This window comes from Mixophyes fleayi, chromosome 6 (assembly GCF_038048845.1).
Source record: "Mixophyes fleayi isolate aMixFle1 chromosome 6, aMixFle1.hap1, whole genome shotgun sequence".
Lineage (NCBI taxonomy): Eukaryota > Metazoa > Chordata > Amphibia > Anura > Limnodynastidae > Mixophyes > Mixophyes fleayi.
This window is the reverse complement of record NC_134407.1, coordinates 28,802,093-28,818,098: the sequence shown is the minus strand read 5'-3', so window position 1 is coordinate 28,818,098 and position 16,006 is coordinate 28,802,093. Positions and strand designations below refer to the sequence as shown.

Below are 16,006 nucleotides of genomic sequence, written 5' to 3'. Positions count from 1 at the left end.
GACAGATTTATAGTTGGGCTAGGGCATGTCCTAGATCAACTTTAAATTTCAGTGTAAAAATAAAGAAATCAAGTATTTGTGTTCTACATGAAAAAACAGCCAGTATTTAACTTAAATGCAAAATAATAAACTAATTTGCACCCCTTGCATTGTAACATGGTTTGTCCTGGAGAACATTTACTCCTTTTTTTTGCCTTACTTTCTTTAAGACTCAGGCCCTCTTTGTTTGCCGCTGTACTGGGCAGTCTATATCCCATCTTTTGTGTGACAGGTTTAGTGCACACTATGACTTTCTGACAGTGCTCTGTGTAAACATCTGCACTGATCACTGTGGCCTTATTTACTAGTAGCATTTTGATTTGATGCTCCCCCTTATTCCCCCTAAAATAGTCTCCAATCACTTAGCAGGTAACACATATTGGCCTTGGTGGGTCATCTGCTATTTGCAGATGACTCCATATCGTGAACAGAAAGAAAGGTCTTCGGCCATGTGCAAGGCAAGCTACTCTCCTTTTATTGCAGTTTGTGATCTGGGGAATTGCCCTTCATTGGGACGTACATTTGAAGCCGTAAATTACTGAGAGTGGGCTCAAACTCCGAAGAGATTTATACTGATGGTGCTATAGATTATTGCCAAATGTATTTCATTTCTGCACTGCCACGGGTAATGCTGTGACTGTGGAAAGACATATGTATATCGATCGAGCTCAGGTGCCCATGTCTGCAATGACAGAACCCTGGGCAGCGTCCTGCTAGCTGGGTGACACTTAACTATTTCTCTGATTATCATACACAGAAGTCTACAATACCTTTACAGTGACTTGGATGGTTTCCGTTGGGTAATAAGGTTTTCTACACGTGCCATATATTCCAAGTGTCACACAATATCCCCGAATATCCAGTTAGTCACCCCTACGGTCCCTGCTAAATTAATTTTACTGGGAAATAATACAAATAAGGGATGCAATGTAAATAACGCAAATTATATGCTGGAACAGTGCTAATTAAGTGTGTGTCTAGCTGGTCTATATGGTACATCGTGCCCTGACTAAAGCAAACGTGATTATGGATGTGTTTGCATTATGCAGGAGATGTGCATTCAACGAATAGGTAATGAATACATGTACAATAATGTATGTTGTATGCATAATCTTTATCTTATGTAAGTATATTTTATATTCTGGCCCTCACCGCGTAAAATGCAAATGTTATTTGCGCCCAGGCGCAGTTCTCTCGCTTCTGACTCCCGATTGCGCAATAGTTCTAGAGTATTTTATGGTGTTAAAACTTTTGTACAGTCAGAACATTTCATAACCAATTGATCACCAGACTACAACAGGTGTTTACAGTACAGCTAGGTGTGGACACCTCTCCGTGAAACAAGCCTAATATCACATTTGTGCAAAGATCTCGCCAGCCGGATTTGCACGGCTTAATGTTCATATAGTTAATAACAGCCCATATTTATTGAAAGTTAGAGGTCCCCCCCCCGTGTAACGTACCCCAATGCAGTGTATACATTAGTAGAGGTGGTAATGTGTCAGAACACATTGTTTTATTTGATAAATAATGGGCTAAACATTTAAATAAATAGAAGGAAGATGATTATAAGATAAAAAGATCAGGACAGATTGCTAATTACAAACATCCTCTTTCTCTACAATCGTGCAATGCGTGCCAGAGTAAAAGTGAAATGATTTGTTGTGTTATCTTACGTAAATACTCATCTGATAACCTAACCAGTGTACCTGTCAGACTATCCCCCGTTTGCTAGAGATAAATGGAGTTTACAATAAGTACAGGCGATTTGTAACCGATTTATTGTATCAAAGGCATTTAATTACATTGTATCTTCTCCAACGCACGCATTTTCAACCAAGAAGATGCAGGGTTTTCCCAGAGCACTCTAATCCCCAGCTAAGGGCTAGTAGTCACTGGCTACCAGGTCTTCTGCAAGGCAGAGTGTGCACAGAGCTGTCTATCTCTCTCTCTCTCTCTCACACACACACAGAGCTGTCACATCACCCCCCAGCTCCTGGCAAGTCCACAAATTCCTTCAATCAATACCATCACCTCCAATGTGCCCAATCATAGCACTTTTTCCAGCTACTTAAATATGCAGAAAAACACGTCACATATGAAGGTGGAACATATATTAAGCCAATATGTATATAAATCTAGCTAGGAGGCAGGCTAAGCTTTATGCTTTAGAGTGATGGACTAGACCCCCTTCAAGACATCAATCACTTCACTGAGAACAGTGTTTCTGAAAAGAACTGGTGAGTATTCTCAGCCTATCCTTAAATAAGAAGCTTAGCTTTTGTCAAACACCTGTTAGAAAAGTTTATGTAGTAATTTTTAAGGGCTAGAAAAGTCTTCTGTTGTTTGAATACATTTTTTTTTTATGGATTATCACCTATAGTTCTTTTATAGCCAGTAATACGGAAGCAGCAGGGTGCATATTAAAGTGGAAATTGCACTATAGCCGTTCAGATGTGTAGCCTGCAGCTAAACCCCTTTATCTTTCAGAAATAAATCTCTCCAGCCAAGATTCTTCATAAGAGTTTTTCTTGGGACTAAATATATCACTTTCCATAGCATGCCAAATATATAATAAAAAATGAAAGCTGCAATTTTAGCCCTTATAATCAGCATAGCTGCGTCCTATACTTTTTCTTCCTAGACTAAAAATAACTCATTTAGGGAGGGGGGGAGATTTTAAATAGATCACCTACAGAACATGCTTTGTTATTTTGGCAAACAGAACATATGAGGTATCCATGTTTACAGGGTTGTTTGTTTTTTGCATGCCTGTCTTAAAGAGCCGGGATATCTTCATGGATTAATCAAAGTGTTAAGCATCTCGGAGAACAGTAACGCCTCCCAGTGTCAATTAAACCATTTTCAGCACAGTGGCTGAGACTCTCCAGAGCTGTGTAGTTGGAAGTGACACTAATTTCACTACAACCGAGACATTTGCATCAAGCTGAAGCCTCGCAGTCACTGGAGAGAAGATGTTCCTCACTACAGACCTCAATTACTTGTCATTCTTTGAAGCTGCCTTTACTTCAGTCCTCTCCTTGGTCCTTCTCCTGGCAGTTTCTCACCAGTTATGGTCCCTGAGATGGCACAGTACTAGAGACCGGGCCAGCAATTTACCTCTCCCCAAAGGGTCCATGGGCTGGCCGTTTTTTGGGGAAACTCTACACTGGCTTGTCCAGGTAAGAATCCGTTCATATATTAACTTTAGAATCATCCATGTGTTCACATTACCATCATGGGATATGTTCTAAGATTCTGACCTAGAGACAAAAGCTTTACAGTTGTGGAACCATAAGTCCCAGCAAAACTTTCCAATCGATGGTGTAAAGCGCATGCTGGCACTTCTGGTTCTACAGCAGCTGAAGAATCTCATGTTGCCTACTAGAGACCTAGATATAATCTCATTATTTCTGTATTCAATGTCTAGTGTCGTTGTCTTTACTATGTACTTTTTTCTATATTATTTCTGCCAGTGTTGAGTTCAGATGTCAGTAATAACATATTAGAAAGTGAATGTAATGTAATTGAATTTAGGACATAACTTTGTTGGAGATGCTGATCATTCCATTGTGTCCTTTGCAGGGCTCAACTTTCCATAGCTCCAGACGGGAGAAGTATGGTAACATTTTTAAGACTCATCTGCTGGGGAAGCCACTGATCCGTGTGACTGGAGCGGAGAACGTCCGCAAGATCTTGTTAGGGGAACATCATCTGGTTAGCGCCCAGTGGCCCCAGAGCACCCAGATAATCTTGGGCTCCAATACACTAGTCAACTCCATTGGAGAGCTCCATAGACACAAGAGGAAAGTGAGTAGTAGTTGTATTCCACGTAATAAACTTACGCGTGTTTTATATATGTATTGATATATAGAATGTAATTAATAATTACAATTGAATGTAATAATTACTAATTATTACATTCAATTCCTATTCCTAGCTCCCTGACTGATAAAAAAAAATGCCATAACTATACTGAATTTTGTGTTTCTGGAATGAGCAGGATTAATTGACTTATCTTCATATGCAATATATTTATATTAAGCTTATAAACGTCAGTATTTGCTAGCAGTGAGATGTCTATATATCCCTGTGCTGTCTTTATATAACCAGGTCCTGTGTATACTTTGTCCTAGATTATGGCCAAGGTGTTCAGCCACCCGGCGTTGGAGAGCTACATTCCTCGTATCCAGGAGGCTGTGAGCTGGGAGCTGCATGGCTGGTGCAGGGAGACCGGCTCCATCTCCATGTTCTCCTCGGCTAAAGCTCTTACTTTCCGGATTGCTGCCCGCATCCTACTGGGGCTCAGCCTGGGGGAGAAGCAGTTTAAAGATCTGGCCAGTGTGTTTGAGCAGCTCGTGGAGAATCTCTTCTCTCTCCCCCTGGACATCCCATTCAGTGGTCTCCGCAAGGTAATCCCCCACCCCATTATTTATATACCTGTAGATTTTGCGCAATGTCTAGAATCCTTAGAGTAATTTGCGCCCCTCTTCTGTAGCAGAACAAAGCGCTTCTTCATCCAGTACATTCTTCTTTCTTGGTGCCTGGCTCTTGTTATATACAAGTAATAACGCATTACAGATAACTGTTACTATGGTAAAGAGTATAACAAGCACACGGGAAAGTGAGCGGATCCTTAAAGTATATAATAATTACAGTGGCCGCTAAATAAATAGCGTCCGGGAACGACGTGCGCTTTTGATCAACTTCTCCACTTGCATCGCTAGAAGGTAATATAACTGTCACCGCCCCGCATGCGGATAATGCCCCGTGAATGGACGACACATACTGATTGGCACCGCACATTGTAAAATATAATTTATGGACATAAACAGGGTAATAGCAAGCAGCTTGGATCAGGGTCTATAAATCACATGTTGAATGGGACAGGCCATGTGCCCCTAGTAATTCAAGTGTACTACTACTAGTTCCCTCATTTAGCAAACAGGCGTGCTATGTAATTGTTCAATAGGATCAGCAATGAGAGTAAAAGCACTTTGGAGCGGGGAATAGAGAAAACATTGTCTTACAGATAACTGGCCAGCTGGGTGACAGACAATGAGCAGCTCCAGGGAGACTAAGCTCAGACTCCTAATGACTCCCTGGTATTTGTGTCCTGCTTGGACTCGGGTGTTGAGGAACTTTCAAATGTCTTTATCAGCCAGTTAAATGAACAGAGCTAAAGACCATCTTACAGCCTAAGAGCTATTATGTAACTTTGATTTACTTACATGATTCTGTGGTCCTGAATGTAACAGCTGTATCCCTAGACAGGTGTAGGCAACCTGCGTATCTCCAGCTAGTGGGGAACTACAAGTTTCAGCATGTCCTGAAATTCATAGTTCCACAACAGCTAAAGACCCACTGGTTGCCTTCATCTGCTCTACCCCCCAATGTGTTCATGCTAAATAATATTAATGTGTATGTGATTCATTTTGCAATATACTTCAATATTTATCATTTTTATATTTAATTAGTGGTGACAACAATTTTGCATACGCCAAAATAATAATAGTTACATGGTTGGTGAGTTTGAAAAATACAAAATTCTATCAAGTTCTCATTCTCCTAAATTCTCTGGGGATCCAGAGGAGGCCAAAAAAAATACCCTGCTGGTAAGTAAACCTCATAGGGGAAATTTCCTTCCTGACCCCATACATGAAAACCAGACATGCCTTGGTCCTATCAACACAATTTACTCAATTAGTATAGGTACAAGTAGCATTTTCGGCTAAAAATATGTAACACAAATTATATTTTTCAGTATATATTTTTCAATATACATATTATTATATGCTGTCCATTATGTTGTATTATCTGTACACCATACCCAAATATATATATATATAGATAGATAGATATTATGCTAACAGCTTGTGTGCTTTCTCAGGGCATTAAAGCACGGGACACTTTGCACCAGTACATGGAGGAAGCTATTAGGGATAAAATCACCAGGAGAGACCCTGAGGTGTGTGAAGATGCTCTGGATTATCTAATCGACAGCGCCAAGGAGAATGGAAAAGAGCTGAACATGCACGAGCTGAAGGTATGGGACTTGTGTTCCATAATCCGGTGTGTTATTACCAGCAATAGGTCTATCAGCAGTTATGGAATGTTGTAACAGTTATGATTCTATAGCTCTGTAACAAAGCCAACAAGTAATATACAATGCTTATTTATAGCATACTGTCAGTGGTCCAGGGAATAGCAAATGTATCCTTATTATTACTATTATTATTGTAACCTAACTTGTCCCTTTAGCCTGTGAAAGATGTCACTCTAGAGACAAATGTACATGGAGTAACGATGTACTATAAATATTGCTATGTGCATTTTACAAGCAGTTTTTTGTTGTTAACATTTTTTAACCATTTAAGGCCTGACATGTTTCCCTATTACCATAGCAAGAGGGGTACCTGAGGGTAATGTACGTAGATGATTTTAGAAAGCTCACCCACAGCATTTGCACTCAGTAGAAATGCAGGTTCACATACAGATGCTGGCATTCAGCTGCGTTCATAGCAGCCCTGCTTTGTTCTGTTTTCATGCATCATTCTTTATATTAAAGTTTTAGAAACTCATGAAAAGTGTTTTGGAGAATGAAGTAAATATAGAAAGGACAGATGTGGCGGTGAATCTGGATTTAATTCAACGAAACAAAGACAGCTTTAAGCGGCATATAAAAAGAAGTCTAAGGGGTATATTTACTAAACTGCGGGTTTTAAAAAGTAGAGATGTTGCCTATAGCAGCCAATCAGATTCTAGCAGTCATTTATTTAGTACATTCTACAAAATGAAAGCTAGAATCTGATTGGTTGCTATAGGCAACATCTCCACTTTTTCAAAGAAGCAGTTTAGTAAATATACCCCTTAATATACAAATATCTAATTTCAGTATAGCATGCGGTAAAGCCCTAACTTTGTACTGCTCAGAATTTATTATTCCCTCTTAGAGTCCAACTTGAGAATTGTCACATAGGATTTACACGTGTTTCACCTATCAAGGACAGTCCCCCTGCCCTGAAAATGAGAGCTGCAGTCCCACATATTTTTTCACCCCATGAAAATCCATCTAGTTAGACTCAGCCAGTCGGAATGTCCACAGGTGACTAGTTGGCTGAACCCGTGATTGTTAGTTCAGTATTTCTTCCAGCGATCTATGGAGCATTGTCATATACTTATTGCTGCTTGACAGATACACATTGATATCATTTTCAGAGTATCTTCATCAGTGGTGGAAGTGGGCTGGTATACGGTGGTACGCCACACCGCCACTTCTCCTACTGATAATTGTAATACTATCACATTCCATTCACTTACATTATACATACATATACAGTGGTGGAAGTGGGCTGGTATACGGTGGTATGTCATACTGCCACTTCTCCTACTGATTATTGTAATACTATCACATTCCATTCACTTACATTATACATACATATACAGTGGTAGAAGTGGGCTGGTATACGGTGGTACACCACACCGCCACTTCTCCTACTGATTATTGTAACACTATCACATTACCATTCACTTACATTATACATACATATACAGTGGTAGAAGTGGGGTGTATACAGTGGTACACCACACCGCCACTTCTCCTACTGATCATTGTAATACTATCACATTCCATTCACTTACATTATACATACATATACAGTGGTAGAAGTGGGGTGTATACGGTGGTATGTCATACTGCCACTTCTCCTACTGATCATTGTAATACTATCACATTCCATTCACTTACATTATACATACATATACAGTGGTAGAAGTGGGGTGTATACGGTGGTACACCACACCGCCACTTCTCCTACTGATTATTGTAACACTATCACATTCCATTCACTTACATTATACATACATATACAGTGGTAGAAGTGGGGTGTATACAGTGGTACACCACACCGCCACTTCTCCTACTGATCATTGTAACACTATCACATTCTAGTCACTTACATTATACATACATATACAGTGGTAGAAGTAGGGTGTATACGGTGGTACACCACACCGCCACTTCTCCTACTGATTATTGTAACACTATCACATTCCATTCACTTACATTATACATACATATACAGTGGTAGAAGTGGGGTGTATACAGTGGTACACCACACCGCCACTTCTCCTACTGATCATTGTAACACTATCACATTCTAGTCACTTACATTATACATACATATACAGTGGTAGAAGTAGGGTGTATACGGTGGTACACCACACCGCCACTTCTCCTACTGATCATTGTAACACTATCACATTCTAGTCACTTACATTATACATACATATACAGTGGTAGAAGTAGGGTGTATACGGTGGTACACCACACCGCCACTTCTCCTACTGATCATTGTAACACTATCACATTCTAGTCACTTACATTATACATACATATACAGTGGTAGAAGTGGGGTGTATACGGTGGTATGTCATACCGCCACTTCTCCTACTGATTATTGTAACACTATCACATTCCATTCACTTACAATTTCCATACCACCACTTCTAAACTCCCACTTCCACCACTGATCATAACAGTAAATAATCGTTACCATGATTATTACGTCCTGTGGTCATGTTTTACTGAAACCACCATTATTTGTGAGTGCATATAGTGGGCCAACAAATTATTTTATAAATGACATCTTCAGCTACATAAAGTCCTATATGAATACCATAGGATCACAACATGAATCTGGTATGAAGATAGATACAGACACATTCGCTTCCAGTTATACGGCTCTCTCTCTCTCTCTCCTTCCCTATCTCCTGCTCTCTGTGACAGATGAAGACGTATAGACATAGTATTGTGAATGTCAATGTGTGAGAACATGTTCATTACTGCAGTCTCTTGTTACACAGGAATCCGCTATTGAGCTTATGTTTGCTGCCTTCTTCACTACTGCCAGTGCCAGCACCTCCCTCATACTTCTCTTACTCAAACATCCATCTGCCATACACAAGCTCAGGCAGGAGCTGGCATCACATGGGTTAAACAAGCAGTGCCAGTGTCTCCATTCAGACAACCCGAATAACAACAGTGTGGATGATCAGTGTGTGGCTGCAGGTTGTCACTCTTCTGTCCTGCTGGGCTCAGAGGGGCATGTGAAGGAGATCTGGGAGCAGACAAAACTCATGTTAGTGGATAGGAATGAGAGAGAACAGATTTGTTCTGTAACCAGAAGATCCCATGATGGCGTGAGCTGGGAGCACCCCTGTAATGGTGCATTGTACAAACAGGATACTTCCATTTATCATCTGGGTTCTACCAAGTTACTGGAAGAGCCCAATGGACTGAAGGCTGAGTGCACCTGCCAAACAAACATGAGTTTGGAGAAACTGAAGGGACTTCACTATCTGGACTGTGTAGTGAAGGAAGTACTCCGCCTGCTCCCCCCAGTCTCTGGAGGCTACAGAACTGCTCTGCAGACCTTTGAACTGGATGTGAGTATGAACTCTTACTATTTTGGGGGTATGTCTTGGAGAGAACTGAGTAGGAGCAGGTACTCCATGGACATGTATTAGTGTGAGCTAAATAGGAGTAAGAGCTGCTAGTCTAAGACCTATCTTAATGTGACTAGATGTGAGTATGAGCTGGTACTCTGAGACATCTCAGTGTGGATGGATGTGAGTATGAGCTGGTACTCTATAAGACATCTCAGTGTGGATGGATGTGAGTATGAGCTGGTACTCTGAGACATCTCAGTGTGTATGGATGTGAGTATGAGCTGGTACTCTATGAGGCATCTCAGTGTGTCTGAATGTGAGTATGAGCTGGTACTCTATGAGGCATCTCAGTGTGGATGGATATGAGTATGAGCTGGTACTCTATGAGACATCTCAGTGTGGATGGATATGAGTATGAGCTGGTACTCTATGAGACATCTCAGTGTGGATGGATAGGAGTATGAGCTGGTACTCTATGAGGCATCTCAGTGTGGATGGATATGAGTATGAGCTGGTTCTCTATGAGGCATCTCAGTGTGGATGGATACGAGTATGAGCTGGTATTCTATGAGACATGACATTATGGTTGAATATGAGTATTTGCTGGTTCTCTATGAGACATCTCAGTGTGGATGGATGTGAGTATGAGCTGCTAATCTATAAGACATCTCTGTGAGACTGGATGTATGAGTTGGTACTCTCAAAGACATCTCAGTGTGGTTGAATGTGAGTATGAGCTGGTACTCTATGAGACATTTAGCTGTGGATGGATGTGAGTATGAGCTGGTTCTCTCCAAGACATCTAGCTAAGGATGGATGTGAGTATGAGCTGGTTCTCTCCAAGACATCTATCTGTGGATGGATGTGAGTATGAGCTGGTTCTCTCCAAGATATCTAGCTGTGGATGGATGTGAGTTTGAGCTGGGACTCTATGAAACATCTAGCTGTGATGGATGCAAGAATAAAATGGTACTCTCTGATACATCTTTCTGTGAGTGGATGTGAGTATGAGCTGGTACTCTCAGAGACATCTCAGTGTGGTTGAATGTGAGTATAAGCTGGTAATGTATGAGTCATCTCACTGTGGATGGATGTGAGTATGAGCTGGTAATGTATGAGTCATCTCACTGTGGATGGATGTGAGTATGAGCTGGTAATGTATGAGTCATCTCACTGTGGATGGATGTGAGTATGAGCTGGTAATGTATGAGTCATCTCACTGTGGATGGGTGTGAGTATGAGCTGGTACTATATGAGACATCTCAGTGTGGTTGGTTGTGAATATGAGCTGGTACTTTGGGAGATCTGTGTGGCCGGTTGTGAGTATGAGCTGGTACTCTACAAATCATGTCCCAGTGTGAGTTGGATGTGAGAATAAGTCAAAACTATGTAAACATGTCTTAAAGATGGCCTTTTATAAACATCTATGAAACATGTCTTGGTGAGAGATAAATATGAGGATGAGTGGGTAATTGACAGTGTACACCAGTATGAATATATTTTAATATATAATGTAACATATCCCAATGTACCAGTTATAGAAAGTTATAAAATGTAATATACTTTGCTAAAGACATCTATTCCTTCTTATATAACTTGTACTTTGCACCCCATTACTTCTGTGTGAACACATGACCCGTGTGAACCTATCACTGACAATTCCCTTATTGAATTATAAGAACTAAATACAATGTAACAACCAAGAGGAAGAATCCAAGTGTTATAAACTGACACCGGAGCTTGGAATTCTTCAACAGAATTCAAGGAATGTCTTCGGTACAAGGCTGTTCCTTAGTCGCCCCCTTTTGGTTGAAAAGGAAACAGATTTACTTTAAAATAGAGAAAATGTGCAGGTGAATGTTTGGTGACAGTGTTCAGTGTTTCAGGGTGTTGCTACAACTGGATACAATTAAAATAAATCTAGGTAGGATGAGAGAATATGGACATGATTATTTTTTTTAAAGTGTTACAATATGAACTGAGAATATAATATAGTATTTTTGGGATTTGTTTTTTTGTGTTGCTTTTATTTTTATATAGTTGTTTGTTTTTAGTTGGTTTGTTTTAATGTTATGGCTAATGAATATTAATGTCTTACATCTTCTCCCTTACAGGGCTACCAAATCCCCAAAGGTTGGAGTGTTATGTACAGTATCAGAGACACTCATGAAACAGCAGCCGTTTATCAGAATTCCGAATCGTTTGACCCAGATCGGTTCAGTGTGGAAAGAGATGAAGGGAAATCGGGCAGATTTAATTATATTCCCTTTGGAGGTGGGGTCCGAAGCTGCATTGGCAAAGAATTGGCACAAGTCATACTCAAGATCCTTGCCATAGAGCTTGTTGGCACTGCTAGCTGGGAATTGGCCACCCCAAGTTTTCCCAAAATGCAGACTGTCCCCATCGTGCACCCTGTAGACGGACTCCAGCTCTTCTTCCGATTTTTTAATTCTAGTGACAATGACACAGGGTCAAAGGAACTATGATTTCTTCGTCCTTGATGAACAGCCATTAATGCTCCTAACACTTATCTTAAATTATTTTATTCAGGATTCCCAACAGGGGGTCTGTACTATCTGTAATGTAGGTAAAAAGAGATTATATTATTTATAATGTAATATTTATATGTCAGTTAGCTATTAAAAGAGATGTGGGTGTTGTTGAGCTATAAAAAAAGAAAAACAATTCTGAGATTTTAGTTATGTTCATTTTGATTTCAAAATATAAAGGAGGTAGCTTCATAATACACATGAAGATCATTTTATTAGTATTTATCTTTGTAATGACAAATATGAAATATATAACATTTGCCTTAAAAACATTCATTTCAAATGTCAACTCTGCAGTCGCTCAGTTAAATCCTGGGTGGGAGAGGATTCTGGGAGTGACTATTGGGCGCCATGTACCGTCAAGTGTCATTTTAGCTTTTCTGGACACAGAATATGGGTATTGGCACACTGAGGATTTGCTAGCTGTGGATTTCCGCAGAAGAAATCACTAAGTCCATTATCGTGAGCGACTGCTAAGCGATTGTTTTGCAGCAATTTTCTGCTGCTTCCAGTTGCTGATGACAGTTTGTACAGCAAATACTGAGCAATTGTCTGTTGATTTTGACATACAGGTGGAGTTTGACGTGTAGTGAAAGAACACAGCTAGAAATCGCTGTTAAACAGCTGTGAATATGCTCAGTGTAATAATGCCGCATTTTACAATAGCGTTATAAAAGCTGGTCAAAGTCGCTAGCGGCAGCAATTGACAGGAAAATACTAGAGGAAAATCATCCCATAAATTCTTTAGATCGGTATGGAAAGATATTTACACTGTTTTATACTAACATAATTACGGTAGAAAAATCGCCACTGTGATTTACCCAGAGTCCATTCCAAAATCCAATCCCTGAGTTATTCCACTCATATGCATGCAGTATGCAATGTATATAATTGATGTGCTTGCAGAATGGGGACAGGGTACATTAGGATGTACAGTGTTATTCATGTAAAGAAATATTTTTAATGGATATACACAACACAATGGGGGGAATTTAACTGACCGCGTTACTTGGGAGAATAACGCGTCCCGCGCACTATAACCGTTACTACAGTAATAGTGCGTATTATTACCTTTAGTACGGTAATTTCAACGCTGATTTTTGCTTGCAGTGCCGAGAGCCGCAAGCAGAAATCCACGTTAAAATTACCGTACTAACGGTAATAGTGCGCGGGCCACGTTATTCTTACAAGTAACGCAGTCAATTAAATTCCCCCCAATGAATCCACCAGCTTCCCTGGTGGCAGCGCATGGAATGACTTTCTATAAAAAAAAAAAATACTTGAACTAAAAGTTTGTACTGAACTGTAATGTGTTTGCATGGGTATACAATGGCATGGCATGAACAATGCCAAATGGCATTGGGTGACTTGCATGCCACCAAAATAGTTAGCAAATGTATTACTGTTGGCATGTTCTCTGAACCTCAATAGCAGTTCCCATACAGAAGATCAGTGATATTTATAACATTATTAGTAAAATCAGTATTATTATCGCTGTCCATTGAGGTTCAATACTAGGAGTGAATATCTGTTAATCATATCGGTGCTATGTGTTATTAAACTAAAATGACCCCCCCTCAAAAAAAGCTCTACAGTCTGGGGGCTGGGATAATGAAGTCTATCAAAGTGGCTTATGCGCACTGAGGGTGTAACATATAGTGCTATGTTGTTCATTATACACAGCAAGCACAGGATCTATACTAAGCCTACATATCCTCTGTAAGGAGCCAGAACCCTGCTACAGTTGGCAGCAAATCAGTTCTGTCTGTAAGATCATCAGCAAGTCTGTTATACTTTCGCTTATCATGTTTTACAGATGCCACTTGGACAATGAATGCAGCAAAAGTTGCAATTTTATTTGCTTTGCTATATAGTGCCTTGTTTTCACCCTGGAAGAGAGCATTGTATCCAGCGCGCTATGCTCACTGGCGGACGGCCTTACTGAAGCTCACCAAGCAGTAGAGCTATGTGTAGAGGAAGAAGCGCAAGGAGCAAGCATAGTGTAATCATCATAGTAGAGAGCTTGTACCTGAGTTGGTTTCCCTAGTTCTCCTGCTGTGTGAGCTGGAAGAAGGTTGCCCATGAGAGAGCATAATGCTCTGAATAAAATGCTCTCTTCCAGGTGAACAGGATTCCGAGGGACCCCAAATGTTCTTCTAACTACACCCTTCACAATGTACTGTGTTAGGAAGTGATAAAGAAAAAAAACATTGTAAGTGGCCTTGGTGACAGGTCTGCATTCACGTCCGGTGAATGCAGTGCTGACAAATGGCCGGTTAGTACCTTCCCAAAGTGACAAATGCACTATAGGCAGATGCCAAATGGCCAGTGAGCACCTTCTCAAAGCCATTTGACATCTGCCCATAGTGGATTTTCGTACGTATTAAGTGCAAAGAAAATTCTCGAATAACGTATTTTTTCCGCATTTATTTTTTAAATTGTATGGTATATGAACAGATAAGAGATTTTAAATTAAGCAACTAAACAAATGAATTATCCGCTGTTTCCTGACTGTATGTACGAGATCAGATGCACTTTCTGCTAGTTCTTCAGACCTGTGAGCAGATCCACAGACCCAGGAATAGTCCTCAGTGACATCACTCCTGGGTGTGCACTGTGAGGCATCATAGGTCAATGTCACCCTTATGTACTCAACGCGTTTCACTGTAAAAAGATCTGAACCTTGTTTCCTAACCAATTCTGTAACATTCCCTGGTGGCAGCTAGTCCTTGTACATCCTAAACCAGCTAGGGAATACGTAATCATGCAAAATACAACTGGTTATTTTCATTTCAAAAGCTCTCCTGTCTTTTATACATGTTGTAATGGTAAACAAACGTATTAAAGGGAGTTCCACAAAGTGGTATAATGTTTCACTTAAAGGCGTTTTCCACCTACAAATAAATTTAACAGCTGCAACTTTTTACTAAATATATTTCTGTATCTTTCCAAATTATTTCTCACAGCACTGGGGTCATGAGATCAATTCCCAACCATGGCCTTATCTATGTTGAGTTTGTATGTTCTCCCCGTGTTTGTGTGGGTTTCCTCCGGGTGCTCCGGTTTCCTCCCACACTCCAAAAACATACTGGTAGGTTAATTGGCTGCTGGCAAAATAGAGCCTAGTGTGTGTGTGAGATAGGGAATTTAGATTGTGTGCTCTAATTGGTCAACAACTGTGCCACATGAGCTTACTAATTGTCCGAAGCACAAAAGAAACTAGAAATATGAAAATGAATTTAGTAATAGTCATGCACAGCCAACAAATTAAAGTTATCTGATGGTGGAGACTCAAGGACTTGTGGAATAAATATCAAGATGTCATTTCTAATTTAGCAAAATAATTACTGCTCTGTATAACCAGTCACTATACTTAATATGGATAATGGGGGTGACATAGTAAGAGCTGACATTGTTTCATTTAATTGCAAATCTCAAAAACCTATGTCAGATATATGGAAAAACAAAATGTCAGATGTGACACAAAGGGCCCAGCGGGGATCTATTCACAGAGACCTCACTGAGTTAAAATTAATACATTCTAAACTGTACACTTTATATATGGAATAATACACTCCCTATTGTAAGTTACAGACATATTATAAGTCATCAAGGAGTTCTGTGACCCATGCAAAACACAAGTCACAGAAAGCTGAGGTGACTTCTAATATCCATATAATTAACAGTTGGGTTTCAGTATTCCTCACACAAGTTGTATTAATGAACACTGGAGCAATGACATCAGAACTTATAGATTATAAGCAATTACCTTAGAACTCGCTGTGTACACAGACATTACTTATAGGACTTTGGAATCTTTGGACTATGTAACAATATGCAACAGAGTCGGGGTAGTTATCAAACATGAAGAAAGAATAAAATACCTGCATGTGTGGGATCCAAATAAGCCTAGGATCATCTAGTAACTTGAAGGAACATTGCCCAATACAAACACACATTGGGCCTGA

General features: G+C 40.0%; 1 protein-coding gene across 1 annotated transcript; it reads left to right on the top strand.

Annotated features, from left to right (window-relative positions):
• Positions 1-1,230: 1,230 nt before the first annotated feature.
• Positions 1,231-14,971, top strand: CYP26C1 (cytochrome P450 family 26 subfamily C member 1). The gene is made up of 7 exons (XM_075216142.1): positions 1,231-2,279; positions 2,823-3,221; positions 3,625-3,849; positions 4,176-4,451; positions 5,930-6,085; positions 8,905-9,486; positions 11,604-14,971. Exons 2-7 carry the CDS (start codon positions 3,015-3,017, stop codon positions 11,973-11,975), a joined length of 1,818 nt encoding a protein of 605 aa, XP_075072243.1. The 5' UTR covers positions 1,231-2,279; positions 2,823-3,014; the 3' UTR covers positions 11,976-14,971.
• The last annotated feature ends 1,035 nt before the right edge of the window (positions 14,972-16,006 follow it).